Genomic DNA, 17,399 nt, shown 5'->3' on the forward strand with positions numbered 1-17,399 from the left:
CTGCTGTTCCCCCAACGTGACTCCTCCGGTTGCTGCATACTATATGGCACTGGCGGCCCGGCCGGCCCGGCCGCGCCACCTCATTGGCTATTTCACATTCAGAGGGAGGAGGAGACACCGTTTCTATCCCTGTCGATCACCCGCCTCCCACTCCACCCCTTGCCGTTCCCTCTCTCCCTGACCCCCAGGCACCTATACCTGAAGGGAAACACCGACATTCTTTTCAGGCCCTGCTCCTGGGCGGGAACATGCCTAATGTGGCCTGAAAACTGGACAACAGACTCTTTCAAAGAGAGTCCCTACGATTCCAGTGGGAACATTAATTATGTGGCCTTAAGGTCCGGATGCGAAACTCTTAACAAAGAGACCACCCTCAGCATCTAGATGACAAAATTTCAGAGGACAATTCAGAAGCTTCCCTGGTATCTCTCTACTGCCCTTCACCCCCCTTTCAGATGTCTTCATTAAGGATTTTTATTCAAAAGGGTCAAGAATAAAATGGCACTAGGGAATGCTCTAAGGGGGAAGCACTCACAGTAAATTAAAATTCCAAAGGCGGGGGGAATGCTTGAAAACGGTATAAATAGCCCACTGAGAACACAAAAACAAGAAGCCTTCAAAAAAATGTGTTTAACCTTAAGTCACTTGGCGGGCTGGCAACCCAACTGAGTTGAACGTGTTACAACTGAACGTACAGAATGTTTTACCATATGTTTATCCTGGGTCGGTAGGGTGGAAGAGATCTAACTTTTGGATTATAATAACAGCATGGAAATGTAAGCCTCTATATGAACATTTTTAATATAAGTGAATGAACAGTTTTTTGGAGATGATATTCCTGGTAGAAACCACCTCTGTGTGCAGGTGTCTTGGAGGAGATCTTTGCGAGATCAGCAGCCATTTCCACAGCATAAACAGATGGGAGACTGCCCTCTGCTTTGAGGTGAAGTGCCCGTGGGGGTGGAGTCTGCTGCTTTCTGCAGCTGTGTCTCTTTCCTTCATGGTTTGCATGAGGTCTTCACTCAAAAAAAGATGAACCCATCTCTGCTTCTCTGATGACTGTGGGTCAGTTGGGTCTACCTGCTGGGACTCCTTCTCAAAAATCCAACGTTTTAATGACATCATCCTAACCTTTACTTCTGGGTGCCTTTGTATTGTTTCTGCTCCCCAATTACCCATAAATGCTTACTTCAGCATATTGTAAAGCAGCTGTCTAGGTCACCTGCTATCGTGATCAGCTTGATGAGCTTTTCCTTTTTTGTGGACAGGCTGCATTTTTATTTCTGGTCAACGACCAAGGTGTCATTTGAGTTTGGACTTAACTTGCTTTTGTACTACCCTAATGAAGCCAGCCAGCACTGACATCTCTGGTAGATTCAAAATTTATAATTATGGAAAAGACCACACATTTCTACCCCACTGGAAATATCTAGTTAGGTATTGGACTTCTGGACGATATCTGAGATTCATAACTTCCTTGACTTTTAAAAAATATGCTCTTTATTTTAGAATAATTTTGACTTACAATACAGTCTTAAAAAGAGTACAGAGTTCCCACCTACTCTTTACCTAATTTCCCATAATGTTAACACCTTATATTATAATGATACTTTGTCCAAACAAATTAACATTGGCGCAATGCTATTAACTAAACTCCAGACCTCTTTTTGGACTCATCAGTTTTTTCGCTGATATCTGTCTTCTGTTTCTCCATCCAATCCAGGATACCACGTTCCATTTAGTTCCTTGAATTTTTAAAGTTTGTTTATCAGAGCAAAGTAGACAGGAGGTAGTGTGGTTTAGTGGAAAGGATGTGGATTTGGAGATCAGCTAGCTAGATGTAGGTTTAATCCTAGCTCTGCCATTTATTAGCTACTTGACTATAAAAAGTGGACAGGATTGTTGTGAGGATTAAATGAGATAAGATGTGCCAAAAAGCACCTGGCACATAATTAATCTTTGTTAAATGTTTCTTATCTTCCTCCTGATAGTGCAAAGTAGGAAACTTTTCAGTTATATATACCTAATGAAAATTCATTTGGCTATATTATAGGGCTTTCCAAGTTCAGGTCATAGGAGTCTTCTTCAGGTTTATTTTCAATCAAATATAGTGCATTGACTTGGAAAACCATGTATTGGGTTTCTGCATGTCTTCTGTATATTTGCCTCCAGAGTACCAAGTTCAACAGATTATATAGAAGCAGCAGTGGCCTTTTATGATATCTGTAGCCTGTGGCTACACTGGTGTTCTGTAGCTCCAGGAGGAGATTCCTATAGGACCAGAAGTGAAATCCAACACCAGGCTCCGGATTCCTTTAGCTGGCTGAGCCTCAGAGCTCATTCTGGCAGCATTTCAAAGTGGACTGGAAACCCTTGACTCAAACATGGTCAGCTACATTCGAACAGAACACCAGACTTGAGGGTGTGTGGAGTCAATCTCACAGTACTTGTTTTGCCAAATGACTTGGAAAATTGATGAATACTTGCTTCTACTTCCTATGTCTGCCATGCTGTGAACATTGAGTCTGCTGTGCTGATATGTAGTCTAAAGCTGTGCTTTGATTTGGGAAGACAGAGTTGAGGTTGGGATTGTGTAAGAGTGAAAACTAAGCTGCTTGTTTCTGTATCTTTTCCTTCCTGCCTGAAGGTAATGATGAGCAATATAGAAATATAGAAATCTTTTGCCATTTTAGTGTAGTGAAGAAAATCTTGTTCAGCACAAAATGTTGCACTTCTGCTTGAATATATTTAATGGTGTTGCCATCAAGGATGGAGATTTCCTTTTTAAAGGCTGACTTTGGCTGTCTGGAAGATAGTGGGAAGGCTATATATCTGTATCTTGGTCAGTTAGTTCTACCACAGAAAGTTTATGTAGTGGTAATATTAAGGAAGTTAGGTTCTAAAGTAGTTTCCCAGGTAGAGGAGGTGTTCCATTGTTATTTAGTGACCAACAGTTGATGATATGTAATCAGCATTTCTGAAGGATCATTCATTTGCCAAGTATTTACTGAGTCCTGATTAAGTACATGGTATTGCATTACATACTGAAGGATAGAAAGATGAATATATTGGGGTCTGTGACCCTGAGGAGCTTAAAATCTGGTGGGGGAAGTAAGACATATTTGTAAGTAAATACAATACAGGGTATACGAGTGGTGAGGATAAAGAGACTAATTTTGAGAGGTGGAAGGCAATGGGGGATGGATTTTTAGCTGGATCTTTAAGGACAAGAATTTTGAGAGTTCAAGGATAGAGTTCATTAGAGGCAGAGGGAACAAAGCATGGAGCCATGAAGGTGTGTGGTTTATTTCTGAATATATTGAGTAATTCAGTGTGTCTGGAGTGTGGGTTTTATGTAGGTGTGTGGTGGGAGATTAGCTTAAAAGGCATGTTGGGTACAAATTATGAGGGACTTCAAATGAAATGCTCATTTTGCTGTGGTGTGGTGGACACAGTGGTCTGTGTATAGTGGCTGTGTTGTACATAATATCATGGCCATATAGTCGACTGGTCCAGGGATGGGCACTGGCCCCGAACCAAAACAGTCAGAGTCCTTTTCTAGGATTTTTCAAACTTGCATGAATAAAAGAATTAAGACTGGTAGAGGGAGTCTTGGAGGTAATGCTTGGGAGTTCTCAGTGACCAAGCTATCTGCCTGTTGAGGACGCTGATGAGCAGTAGGTGAGAGGGAGGGTGACCTAGTGAGTCACATGGGTGATAGTGGAGGGAAAAGATCCTGGCAGAGACTAAGTGCCAGGTTCTAGTCTTCTTCCAGGTGTAGCAGCATTTTTGCCTCTTTGAGGTGATATTAGTTTCCCCAGGAGCCAGAAACCCCACTTGAACTGGCCTAGGCAAAAAGATGAATTTGTTGGATCATGACACCAAACAATGGGAAGAGCAGAATGCAGCTGGTCAGACGTAAAGACCCATGCATTGTCCCTTTTCACTTGCCTCTGCCTCTCTCATCAAAGTAGTTTTAGTCTTTCAGAGGGGCTTTCCCCAGAAGGTTGGAACCATGGCTTCCATTAGTTCCCAGCTCACATTTTCTAGCTTCAAGAGGCTCTGCTACTTTTTCCTTACTGCCAATTTGATAAATTCTAGGGAAGATCTCTGATTGGTCCCGTAAGGGTTGTATGTCAACCCACACAGGCCTGTGGGGGAGGAGGAGCTATTTTCCATAAGAAGGGAGGAGGGATGCTATCCACAGTCAAGGGACAAAACAATAAAAGCCTTCAACATATGGGGAAGGCCCAACCTGGGTCCACGGCCTTGGGGCTGGAAAGGAAGGGCTGCATTTGAGAAACATGGTCCCAGGGAGGTAGAATCTACTCTTAGGAATGCTAGAGGATGAGCAGATCTGGGAAGAGAAATAATGGGCTCCACTGGTCCACCGTTGGGATGCAGCTATCTTTAGAAATGTGGAAAACTTGATAGTTGGGTGGTTTTTACAAGGGCTGAGTTTCCACTTGAGTCAGAAGTCTGGTGCTGTCAGTGCTTTCCTGCTCAGAGCTTTCTGACCATTCTGTATTAGTGAACTCCACCAGTGGTAATGGTATACTTTTCAGAGTTTCTGTTGTATGCGAGGCCTTGTAGTAGGGCCTTTGTATATGCACGTCATGTAATTTAATCATTACAACACCCTGTGAAATGTATTATATGGAGGAAGGAAACTGAGGTAAAGGAGGATAAGAAATTTGGCTCAAAAACAGGTCTGTTTGTTTCAAAAGAAGGACAGGCTCTTCCTAGTACATTACATGCCTCTTGTATATAACTACTGCTAATAAGACCTATACTACTCTTAATAATGACTAACAGTTACTGAGCTCTTACTCTGCGCTAGTTGTATCCTCAGTCCTCTGTGCTAGTTGTGCTGGTATTATCCTCATCTTATATTTGGGAAAACTGAGGCCCTTGATCATGCAGCTAGTAAGTGAGGAAGCCAGCACTTGAATCCAGCTCTCTTAGTGCCGGGGCCAAATCTATAAGCACTACTTTCTGCTGGCTCTAGCTCCATGAGTAATGCTTATCTGATAGAGTTCCAAGTCAGCTGTTGCTACCGTGCTTCTCTGACAGTAATTTCCAACCTGGGAAAAGGATAGAGTTGGTAGCAATGTTTCCTCCCATAATCTTCAGTGCTTTCTTTGCCTTAATCTCAAGGTTTGGGAGAAAGGAACAAACTGCACAAACTGGTTGAGGTCTCCTGTTCAAAGATATGATTAAAAGTGTCCTGGTGGTGACAAACAATAATGCCAACTTAATGAATGGGTTCTCAATGTAGTTTTGGCTAAAAATTTTATTTGCTCACTGATCATGTTCACTCTTTCACCAGAAGTTTCCTGTTCTATTAAAATATAAAGATACTAAAACTTGCCTTTATTCTTAGAGAGCTTCACTGTGAGCTTATAATTGGTTTGGATGTGGTCTCTTTCAATAAATAGCAGCATAATGTCTCCAAGTCAGCACAGCATTTGATATTGCCTATTTTAGTAAATTTGCATTTGTTTAGCTTCTGTTAGTGAACAATATTATGATCCAGCAAATGACATGATTTATTTGTTAGGTGAATCCTTGATGTCTGTATACTAATATAAAGCCCTGTACTGCTGTGGCCTGCCTTGGTCTGTTGGTTCTCATATGTGGTATCCAGCTGTTTGTCAGGTTCTTCCTCCATAACCCATGGAAATCCCAACTGTATTGCCACACTATGGGTTACCTGTTGGGTTCACTGTTTAAAAAAAAGTGAGAGTTGGAATGTTCCTCTTTATGTTTTCATTGAAAAGAAAAAAACTGCTGTGAAAAATTAAAATTACTATGAGTGTATACAGCTGGTATTCATTTTATGGGTTAATTTGAAAAGCTTTATATGCCCACTTCTAATGGAGTTTGGCTCACATTACAATATAGTGCTCAGCATAAAAAAATTTTCACATTACACTACTCTTTGATGTTCATTCATTCATTCTTCATTTACTCTACTTATTCAACAAGTATAAACAAATCCTCCTTCAGGAGATGGATAAGATGTGTCCCTTATAGTGGGAGGAATTTATTATCTAATAGAGCTGTTTACAGACTTCACTTTGCAGCCTGGATAAATTTAGTGAAGGTGACTTACAATTTCCAAAGAGATTCAGGCTCTCAGAGTGTAGAATTGCTGAAATAAAGCATAGATTCCTGTGTGATCACCCCAGTATTTGGGGAAACCAATATTGTCTTGATTGGGAGGGTGGTAAGAGATATTGGAGCCAGCCGAAACTGTTAAGCATGCCTGACCATCTTGAGGTAAGTGGTTCTCTACAGATGCCAGATATTATTTATAGAACTATTTTGACATTTAGTGAGAATCTGTAATATTTAGGGTCGGTGCAGAGACTTTCATTCTAAATAACTGTTCCAAACTTCATATCTGCGAATGCATATTATTTTCTGTGATTGCACGACTGTGCAAGTGTAATGGAGAAGTATAAAACACAGGCTATCAAGTTGTTCAAAAGAAAGTACTGGTGTGAATTATTGAATATGTACACCAGGCATAAATCTTTGATACAATGGAAATGTTTCCAGACAAAACAAGATGGAATCTCTGTTCCTAATTGTGACACAGTTCCCTGAAAAATACAGCCAGGTGCATAGAGATGAGGCTTTACGTACAATTTGCCTTTTTAAGAGCCCTCCCCTAAATCTAAGGCTTTGCGCTGGCCTGCGGAAGCTGACACCGAGCCCTAGCTGCAGGACCGGAAAACTTGCTGCCGGAACCTTTGTGCTGAAATGCCTCGCCCCCGGGCCGGTGCTCATTCGCAAAGGACCGTCCCAGCCAAGTGCCTGTTGGTAGGAATCCGTTTGGCCTCGGGTCTGAGGGGGCTTGGAGGTGGCTGTGGCTGTGGCTGCGACTGAAGCAGGGGTCCAGGAGAGTCCACAGGAAAGAAGGCGCCATGGACGATCAGGGCTGTCCCCGGTGTAAGACCACCAAATACCGGAACCCTTCGTTGAAGCTGATGGTGAATGTGTGCGGACACACTCTGTGAGTTGGGGGAGAGTGGGATTTATGGGGGGAAGACGCACAGGGTGGGAGCTCTCGAAAGAGCTGGGAGATGTTTGACCTCGGCTCAGGGGAGAAAAGGGCGTCGTTAGTTTCGACCCTGAGGAGGAAAATGGGAAAAGGGAACGTTGTTTCTGTAAACAGACTAGCGCTAGCCCTGAGCCGCTCTGGCCTGGTTTGGACTGCAGGTTCGCTGATGTGGTAACCAGCAGTTTGTCAGGTTTCACCCTTCTTAGGTGATGAAAACCTCGACTGTATTTACAGGCTGTGTTGTCAGCAGGGTTCCAGACGTCTCGCTGGTTAAAAGCGTGGGGATCGGAGTGCTTAATTTCACGCAAAATGTTTTTATTAAAAAGAGCGAAAGTGCTATGAAAATAAAATTACTGTGTTTATATACTGCTGCTATTTATTGCGTTAGTTAATTTGAAACCCCGTCGGTATGCCCACTGTCCTGATGGAGTCTGGTTAGATTCTCATCTCTAAAAGAGAAAATTTAGATTTTAGGCAGTTAATTTTGGAGATACCAGTAATGGCTGGCATTTATTGAGTGCACATTACATGCCAGGCACTGTTCTAAGCTCTTTACCATGAGTTATCTTATTTCATTCTCACAACAGTCCCATGAAGTAGGTACTAGTACCATTCCCATTTTACAAGGAAGGAAACAGAGACTGCTCCACGTCTCTTATTTAGTGGGCCCTGCTAGAACTGGAACACAGAATGTCTGACTCTAGAACGCCAATTTTGGGGGGATAGGGGAGGAAGGGAGGTTGAATATTTTGAAGAGTAGGTGTAGGAACTGGTCAGAGTGTTTCTTGCCACACTTTTATGGTCAAATGTGGTTCAGTAGAGGTGGTTTCTATAAAGCACTTTGGGATGTAAGGTGAACATATATTCCTGTAGTTTCTTTGAGGTTTCTTAGAGATAAAAAATGATGGATAATCTACAATGTGGTAGACAAGACCTTTGGGTAAGCATAAATTGCATGGTTAATTGTAGTTATAATGATTATAGTGGGGTTTAGTAACTTACTGGATTGGTCCCTTTTTCGAATTAATCTTTATTTTCCTTTGCTTCATCCAGCAAAGGAAATACAGTAGAGCTGTGATTGAATGGGTTAAGATTAGAAGTAAGGTGAAAATAATCAAGTAGATTGAAAAAGGGAAACGAGACAAACGCTGTGTAAAGACTATTAGGTTTTTAGAGAGATTTTGCTCAGTTTCTCTTCATTTTCTGGTATCAGATTTGTTACAGTTGGTGCTCAGGGAAAGGGAATTTGCTTTTTTGGAAGGATACTAACTAAATGTAATTTACTGGAAGAAATTTCTACCTAGTAGTAATTAGCCAATCAGGGAAGATTATGTGATTTTAGTAAGATAAATTGCGTTTTTATTAGACAATTATAAAATATTTATTTTTAATTAGAAATTGCTTTTGTCGTATCCATAGTCTTTTCTGTTTTTTCATAAGAGTTAACAATTATCTAAGTCATTCTCGTGTTGCATTGATTTTGGTTTATTTGCTAACCTGTTAGATAAAAACCATGTTTTACAGCCCTTTTTTGACTTGAAATACGAACAAACTGAATAAAAGATTATATGGTATTGGCTAAGAGAACAAACTTCTGATTTTGAATTCTTTGTACTCTTATAGGCTCTGTGGCTTTGGGCAAATTCCTAACTCCTCTTGCGTCATTGTTCTTACCTGTACAATAGAGATAATAGCACCATATATATTACAGTGTTTGAGGATTAAACAATATATGTAAACATCATATTTGGAGGTGCTTAACAGAGTTTCTTTCACATAGTATTTGTTCGGTATACGTTGGCTATCATATTTGTGCATGGTATGGATGCTAAGCAGAAATAAAATTTAAACAGGATCTGTTTGGCCTGCTATGAAAGACTTGCTCAACAACGGTTATCTTTAAATAAATTTAAGAGACTGTAAAATGTGAAAGTATAGTTTTAATTATAATGACCCTTTTGTGATGATTTTCTTAATATGAACTCGTTATCATGTTCTCTCATGGAAATGGGATTATATATATCCTTACTTTTTTTCATAATGTATATCTTGGGTATCTTTTCTAAATTGGTATGTACATGTCTTCCTCTTTAACAGTTGGTTGATAGTCCACTGTTCAGTTATACTATAACTGATTTAACCAAAAGTTTTTTGATGAATCTTTAGATTTCCAGGTTTTCACTGGAGCTTCTCTCTCTCTCTCTCTCTCTGAGCACTTATGCAAGTGTATTGTAAGATAAACAGGCAAACCGGGGGTAACTGTAAATGCCTAGTAGTAGAATTGTATGTGACTTTTAAATTTTGATGAACATTGCTCAGTTGTTATCAAAAAAGATTGTATTGATTGTGCTCCCAACAACTATTTATGGTAATTTCTGTTGCTAAACATCTTTGCTGATATTGGGCATTATTATTTTTTTAATCTTGCTCTTCTGATAGATAATGAAACATTATGGATTTTGATGTGAAATACTTTTGATTTGATAGTACGTTGAATTTGTACAGAATGTATTTCATTAGATTGAACTTGGGCATTTTTATAATACAGTTGTTAGTCTGAAAGGAGGAGGTATTATTATTTAGCATTGCTGTTTGCATTAGTTATCTATTGCTGTGTAATGAATTACCCCAAAACTTAGTACCTTAAAACAATAAATATTTATTATCTTACATAGTTTCTGAGGGTCAGGAGTATGAGAGTGGTTCAGCTGAGTGATTCTGGCTCAGTGTCTTTCATGAGGTTCGCTCAAGCTGTTGTCTGGGACTGGAGTATCTGTTTCCAAGGTCACTCATGTGGCTCTTGGTAGCTTCAGTTCCTCCCTGTGGACCCTCCATAGGACTGCTCATGACATGGCTTTTCCCAGAATTAGTGATGAGAGAGAACCAGAAGCTGCAGAGCCTCTCATCATCTAATCAGAAAAGTTACGTTATCATTGCTTCTGCTGTATTTTATTTGTTAGCACTGAACAATCCTGTTATAAGGTGGGAGGGTATTTATACACAAGAGTGTGAATACCGTGAGACAAGGATTACAGGGTCACATGATTTTACTCACTTTATTTTGTGTGTCCTCAAGTAACAAAGGCATTTTAGGAAGCAAGTGATAAAGTGAGTAGGAATAGTGCTTCACGAAAGATAAGAAGTGTGGGATTATGGAAAGATTATTTAGCAATACTATTTATGAGAGAAAATACAGGAGCAGAAAGGAGAAAAGAGGTGAAACATTATGAAAATACTTTTCTCCCTTAACTGCTAGCAATTGAGGAAGTGTGTTCCCTTATGTATCAAATCTATCCAGCAAACACCCAAATGAATTGATTGCATGCACATCCAAAGAAGATTGGATTCTATTTTTGCTTTTTTTTTCCAATTCAATGATGAACTTTGTCTTAACTACAGAAAAGGATCATTGTTTTTCTTTGTTTATCAGGGCCACCTATGTTAAGAAATGGGCCTTTCATAGTATTCTTTCATAGAATTATGAAGGCATATTGAATTAGATGGAGCCAATTAAATCTAATTCTCATTTAACTGAAGTCTTTTTTTTTTTTTTTAAGGAAGCTGGGAAAACTTAATTTTTTCTTTGGAATACAGAAACTTTATTTTTTCTTTTTCTATTACCCAACATAGTTGGATAATATTTTTCAGATTGACACAAATTTAAAACTAAAGTCTTTAATAATTTAAGTTTTATCCCAACCATCCTTGGCAACACTTGTCTCTGGAAACTTTACCTATATTTGATTTTATTAAATCTCCTTTTTTCATTTTAAACACACATAAGACACAAAGTAGAATAAACAAAACACATCCTGATATATGTAAAAATCAATATTTTGCCGTACTTAAGGTTTGTCTTTCTCTCTTTTTTATCTTCTTTTCTCTGTCCCTCTGTCTCTCTCTCTCTCATTTACTGATGTTTCTTAGTAGTTTGTTCTAAAGAGTTACCAGTCTGAATTTTGCTGATTGCATCTCTGTGGTATTAATATGTTCCTTTGTATTTTCTATAAATTACTAGTAATTTTAGAAGTTTATCAGATTAAAGTTCAATTTATTTATTGTTGGAAAGAATAATTCATAAGTGGTATTAATTCATTTGTTTTACTAATATGCTGAGCTTATACAACACCTTTTTGTGAACTAGGAAACAATGGACAGAAAAATTAGAAAAAGGCACTCATTCTGGGTAGAAGAATTAGAAAAAGGGGACTTTCCAGATATATTGTTGTTAATTTCTAATTTAATATTGTTGAAGTAAGAGAACGCACTTTGCTAAATTTCAGTCTTTTAAAATTTTCTGAAAACTTATTTATGGTCCAGCATATGGTCTGTCTTGGTGAGCAATCAGTGTAAATTTGAAAAGAATGTGTATTCTGTAGCTGTTGGGTATAGCGTATGTCAATTAGGTCAACTTGGTTGATAGTGTTACTCAGATCTTCTGCATCCATACTAATTTATTTATTTATTTATTTAAAAAAATTAATTTATTTATTTTAATTTATTTTTGGCTGTGTTGGGTCTTCGTTTCTGTGTGAGGGCTTTCTCTAGTTGCGGCAAGCGGGGGCCACTCTTCATTGCGGTGCGCGGGCCTCTCACTATCGCGGCCTCTCTTGTTGTGGAGCATGGGCTCCAGACGCGCAGGCTCAGTGGTTGTGGCTCACGGGCCTAGTCGCTCTGCGGCATGTGGGATCTTCCCGGGCCAGGGATCGAACCCGTGTCCCCTGCATTGGCAGGCAGATTCTCAACCACTGTGCCACCAGGGAAGCCCCATACTAATTTATTTTTTCTACTCATTTTATCAATTACTCTGACTGGATTGTGGATTTGTCAGTTTCTCCTTTTAGTTCTGTCATGCTTCATGTATTTTGAAACTCTCTTTTTTTTTTTTTTTTTTTTTAATTTTTTTTATTTATTTATTTATTTATTTTTAATTTATGGCTATGTTGGGTCTTCGTTTCTGTGCGAGGGCTTTCTCTAGTTGTGGCAAGTGGGAGCCACTCTTCATCGCTGTGCGCGGGCCTCTCACTATCGCGGCCTCTCTTGTTGTGGAACACAGGCTCCAGACACGCAGGCTCAGTAATTGTGGCTCACGGGCCCAGCTGCTCCGCGGCATGTGGGATCTTCCCAGACCAGGGCTCGAACTCGTGTCCCCTGCATTAGCAGGCAGATTCTCAACCACTGCGCCACCAGGGAAGCCCCTGAAACTCTCTTATTAGGTACATAGATATTCAGAATTGCTATGCCTTCTTGATGAATTTATCCTTTTGTCATTATGAAATGTTCCTTTTGGTCTTTTGTAATATGTCCTGAAGTTTTTGTCTGATATTACGTCAGTTCTCTTATGCTTCCTGTTTGATAATATACCTTTCTCTGTCGTTTTGCTTTCAACCAATGTGTGTCTTATATCTTGTAGACAGTACGTAGTTGGTTTTGCTCTTTTATATGGTCCAACATTGCTGCCTTTTAATTGGTGTGTTAGTCCCTTTATATTTAATGTAATTTTTGCTATCATTGGGTTTAAGTCTATTTGTTTTCCATTTGTCCTTTTCCTGCCTTATTTTGGATTAATTGGATATTTTAAAGTATTGGCCTATTAGCTCTTTATTGTTATTTTATTTTTTAAATTTTCTTTTAGTGATTTCTCTAAGTATAACAATGTGCATCTTTATCAAAGTCTGTTAAGAGTCAATATCTGACACTTCTCATTTTTCACTTCCTCACAAATTCCTTACGTTTCAATACCTCGCAAATGTGAATAATATAATACCATTTACTTACCCCTCTCATCCTGTATGCTGATGATGTCTTATCTTTAACTTCTGTATATGATTTAATATTGTTATTTTTGCTTTAAACAGTCAGTTGTCTTTAAGGAAATGTAGAGAATAAAAAATAGTCTTTTTTTTTTAAAAATTATTTATTTGTTTATTTATTTATTTTTGGCTGTGTTGGGTCCTTGCTTCTGTCTGAGGGCCTTCTCCAGTTGCGGCGAGCGGGGGCCACTCTTCATCGCGGTGCGCGGGCCTCTCACCGTCGCGGTCTCTCTTGTTGCGGAGCACAAGCTCCAGACGCGCAGGCTCAGTAGTTGTGGCTCACGGGCCCAGTTGCTCCGCGACATGTGGGATCTTCCCGGATCAGGGCTCGAACCCGCGTCCCATGCGTTGGCAAGCAGATTCTCAACCACTGCGCCACCAGGGAAGCCCAAAAATAGTCTTTTTAATAAACAACTTTATTGAGATAGAATTCACATACCATAAAATTCACTCATTTAGAGGGTAGAATCAGTGGCTTTTGGTATATTCTCAGAGACATGCATCTATCACCACAATTAATTCTAGAATGTTTTTGTTACTACACAAAGAAACCCCTTACTACTTAGCCCTGTCCTCCAGTCCTATTGTCTCCCAGCCCTAGGTAACCACTAATTGACTTTCTGTCCATATAGATTGCCTATTCTGGACATTTCATATAAATGGAATCATATAATATATGGTCCTCTGTGACTGGCTTTTACTTAGTATAAGTTTCATCCATGTTGTAGCATGTATCAGAGCTTCTTTCTTTTTGTTATTGGATACTATCCCATTGTATGGATATACCAGTTTTTATTTGTCTATTCATTAGTTGATGGATATTTGGGTTGTTTCCACTTTTTGGCTATAATGAATAATACTGCCATGAACATTCATGTACAAGTTTTGTGTGACAAATGATTTTGTTTCAGGTGTGTACTTAGGAGTATAACTGTTGGATCATATGATAACTCTATATTTATCCATTTGAGGAATTGTAAGACTTTTCCAAAGTGACTGCAGAATTTTACATTCCCATCAGCAGTGGATAAGGGTTCCAGTTTCTCTACATCTTTTGCCAACACTTGTTATTATTTATCTTTTTGATTATAGCCATCCTAGTGTGCTGTAGTCTTTTTTTAAAAATTATTATTATTTTTCAATTTTTGGCTGTGTTGGGTCTTTGTTGCGGTGCGTGGGCTTCTCGTTGTGGTGGCTTCTCTTGCTGCAGAGCACAGGCTCCAGGTGCACAGGCTTCAGTAGTTGTGGCTCGTGGGCTCAGTAGTTGTGGCACACAGGCTTAGTTGCTCCGCGGCATGTCGGATCTTCTCGGACCAGGGATCGAACCCGTGTCCCCTGCATTGGCAGGTGGGTTCTTAACCATTGCGTCACCAGGAAAGCCCCATGTAGTCTTCTGTATTCACCTACTTATTTACCATCTTTAGTATCTTTCTTCCTTCTTTTGGATCGGATTTTATAGTTGTATTGATTTTTTTTTCTGCTTGAAGAGCATTCTTTAGTATTTCTTGTAGTACAGGTCTGTTGGTTAAGAATTCTCCCAGATTTTGTTTATGTGAGTGTTTTTATTTCACCGTACTGTTTGAAGGATATTTCTGCTGAATATGAAATTATGGGTTGTCATTTCACCACTTGAAATATATCATTCCATTGTTTTCTTTTTTTTTTTTTCGGCCACACCGCACAGCTTGCGGGATCTCAGTTCTGACCAGGGATTGAACCTGGGCCATGGCAGTGAAAGCCCAGAATCCTAACCACTAGACCACCAAGGAACTCCCCATTCCGTTGTTTTCTGATCTCCATTGTTTGTGATGAGAAGTTAGCTGTTACTTATATCCTTGGACCCCTTTATCATAAAAATCTTTTGGGGCTGCTTTCAAGATTTTATCTTTGGTTTCTAGCAGTTTGACTATAAGTCTAGGTGTGCTTTTCTTTGTATTCATCCTAGTTGAGGTTTGCTGAGCTTGGAACTGTTAAGTCAATGTTTTTCATCCTATTTGGAAAATTTCAGTGATTCTTTCTGCACTATTTTCACTCTCTTCTTATTTTGGAACTCCAAGTACATGTGTGTTAGACTCTTTGGTATTGTTCTATAAGTTGCTGGGGTACTTTTCATTTTTCTTTGATCTTTTTTTCCTGTCTGTTCTTCAGATTAGATATTTTTTACTGGTCTGTATTCAAGTTCACTGACTCCCATCTGCCATGTCCAATCTTCTGTTAAGCCCATGTGGTAGATTTTTCATTTGTTATTGTACTTTTGTTCTAGGGTTTTCATCTTGTTCTTTTCTATAGTTTTCATTTCTCTTACTAGATTTCCTATCTGCACACTAATTAAGACCATATTTTCCTTTGCTTCTTCGAATGTAATTCTTTGGACATATTTTGTGTTAAATCTTTAAAAACATTTAAAATAGCTGATTTGAAAGTTTCACTCTGTTAGATCCAACATCTTGGCTGTCTCAGGGTTGGTTTCACTTATTTTTAAAATTTTTATTTCTTTATTCGGCTGTGCTGGGTCTTAGTTGCAGCATGCGGGATCTTTAGTTGTGGCATGCAGGATCTTTAGTTGCGGCAGTCAGGCTCTTAGTTGCAGCATGTGGGATCTAGTTCCCCAACCAGGGATCAAACCTAGGCCCCCTGCATTGGGTGTGAGGAGTCTCAACCACTAGACCACCAGGGAAGTCCCAGGGTTGGTTTCTATTGACTACTCTTTTTTTTTTTTCCTATGGGTCACATTTTTCTTTCTTTTATTTTTTTACATTTAGTACTTTTTTCAGTTGTATACCGGATCATGTAGATGGTACTAGAAATTGCAAATTTTATCTTTCTGTGTAGAGTATTGTTTTTTAAAATCCTTGTAGATACTTCAGTTACTGGCTGATTACCTTGAACTTTGTAGGCTTGGTTTTAATCTTTGCTAGGATGGATCTGCAGAGAGCCCATTGTGTTTCCTTACTTTACTGCAACTCAACCTCCAAACTTTCAATTCCTGGAAAAACTTGTTGGGGCTTGATTTTAGGCTTTGTTTGGCTGAGTCTAGAATAAGTCTTACTATATGATGTGGTTCTCACTCTTAGTTGAGGCCTTTTTGGTATCTCAGTTGGATGTTTGAGGTGTTAATAAGGTGTTAATGTGGTTTCTCTACTTTGGTTGGTGGGAACCCCAAAGTATACCCAGCACTCCTTAACTATACTCTCTTCCTCTCTCAGCCATTATCTTTTAAGCCTTGATTGGTTTTTGCCCTGCATATGTGCAGTCTGTTCTGTGGCCAAGGACTTACGGGGGTTCTTACACAGACTTCTGGACCCTCTGCCTTGCAGATTTCAACCATATCAACTGCACTGAAGTCTGATCTCTGCCTATACAGCTTAGCAGAACCACTGTGCCCTTCTTAAATTCTTGCTTGCTGGGCCATGGTCATGGAAATTTTTCCCAGGTAGAAAGAAGAGGCAATTGTAGGGGTCACCTTGTTAGTTTACCATTTCTAAGGGATTATAGTCTATGTGTTGCCCATTGTCTAAGACCTGTAAATGATTGTCTCATACATTTTGTTTGTTTTATGGTAGCTCATGGTGAGAATGCTAGTCTGACATCAGTTACTCCATCATATTTGTTAGGAAAAGCTGGCCTTACTATTGTTGAGGCATTTACTTCCTGTAGCCTCAGTTCTGTGTGTACATGTTTATTTTCTTTACCTCAAAATTGGTAATTGCTATGCCCCTTTAATATTTCTTTCCTTTTGTAGTTTCTGATTTTTTTTTTTACTACCTCAGCTTCTTCCCTAAAACTCTCCTAAATATTCTTTTCTTCTCCCTCTCCCTCCCCCTCCCCCTCTCCCTCCCCCTCTCCCTCCCCCTCTCCCTCTCCCTCCCCCTCTCCCTCTCTCCCCCCCCTCCTTCTTTGTTTGCTTTAGTGGAGTGTTTTGAAGTTGATTAGAATATAATGCTGTGGAACAGCTATGGAGAATTAATATCTCATATCTTGTGGATTGTAGTTACAATGAATATCTCAAGACCATTCTCCTGAAGGAAGTGGTTTTTGCTTTCACTACATGTATAAGAGTTCATGTCCCATGTATTTTAATAATACAAATCCATTGGGTAAAAGAACACTGACTCACGAGTTAGAAAATCTGTGTTCTAGTTCTGCTACAGACTGGCAAGTTTTAGGCCAGCTGTTTAACTTTGATTTGTTAATTTGTTTAGAACAGATAATTTTTAGCCCCCTTCAGTCTCTTAAAATTTGGGTAATTTAGTTAACAGTTAATTAGAAAATCACTGTAGTCATTAGCTTTAGTCTTTTTTTTTTGACCTTATACCATTAGTAAAACTGCTTCTTAAAATATTAAAAATTTTAGTTATTTTTATTAGCAGTGATTTTCCTTTTCCAGTGTGGGAGAGAGTGCTGGTCAGTTTATTTACAGAATATGAATATATCACTATGGATTGGTTATTTTATGGCTATAATATGTATTTTTTTGGTTTGACTAAAAATGACTATTAGTGCATTTGAGTCTTGAA

The 17,399-nt window shown here is 39.2% G+C and overlaps 1 protein-coding gene across 3 annotated transcripts in view; it reads left to right on the forward strand.

Moving 5' to 3' along the window:
• The first annotated feature begins 6,799 nt into the window (after nt 1–6,799).
• Nucleotides 6,800–17,399, forward strand: part of MNAT1 (MNAT1 component of CDK activating kinase) — a 212,487-nt gene continuing 201,887 nt past the window's right edge. For all 3 annotated transcript variants that reach the window (XM_036842504.1, XM_036842507.1, XM_036842505.1), the window contains exon 1: nt 6,800–7,021. In XM_036842504.1, the coding sequence (XP_036698399.1) occupies nt 6,933–7,021 (89 nt within the window). In that variant the 5' untranslated portion in view covers nt 6,800–6,932. The remainder of the gene's footprint in view (nt 7,022–17,399) is intronic.

This window comes from Balaenoptera musculus, chromosome 2 (genome assembly GCF_009873245.2).
Source record: "Balaenoptera musculus isolate JJ_BM4_2016_0621 chromosome 2, mBalMus1.pri.v3, whole genome shotgun sequence".
NCBI lineage: Eukaryota > Metazoa > Chordata > Mammalia > Artiodactyla > Balaenopteridae > Balaenoptera > Balaenoptera musculus.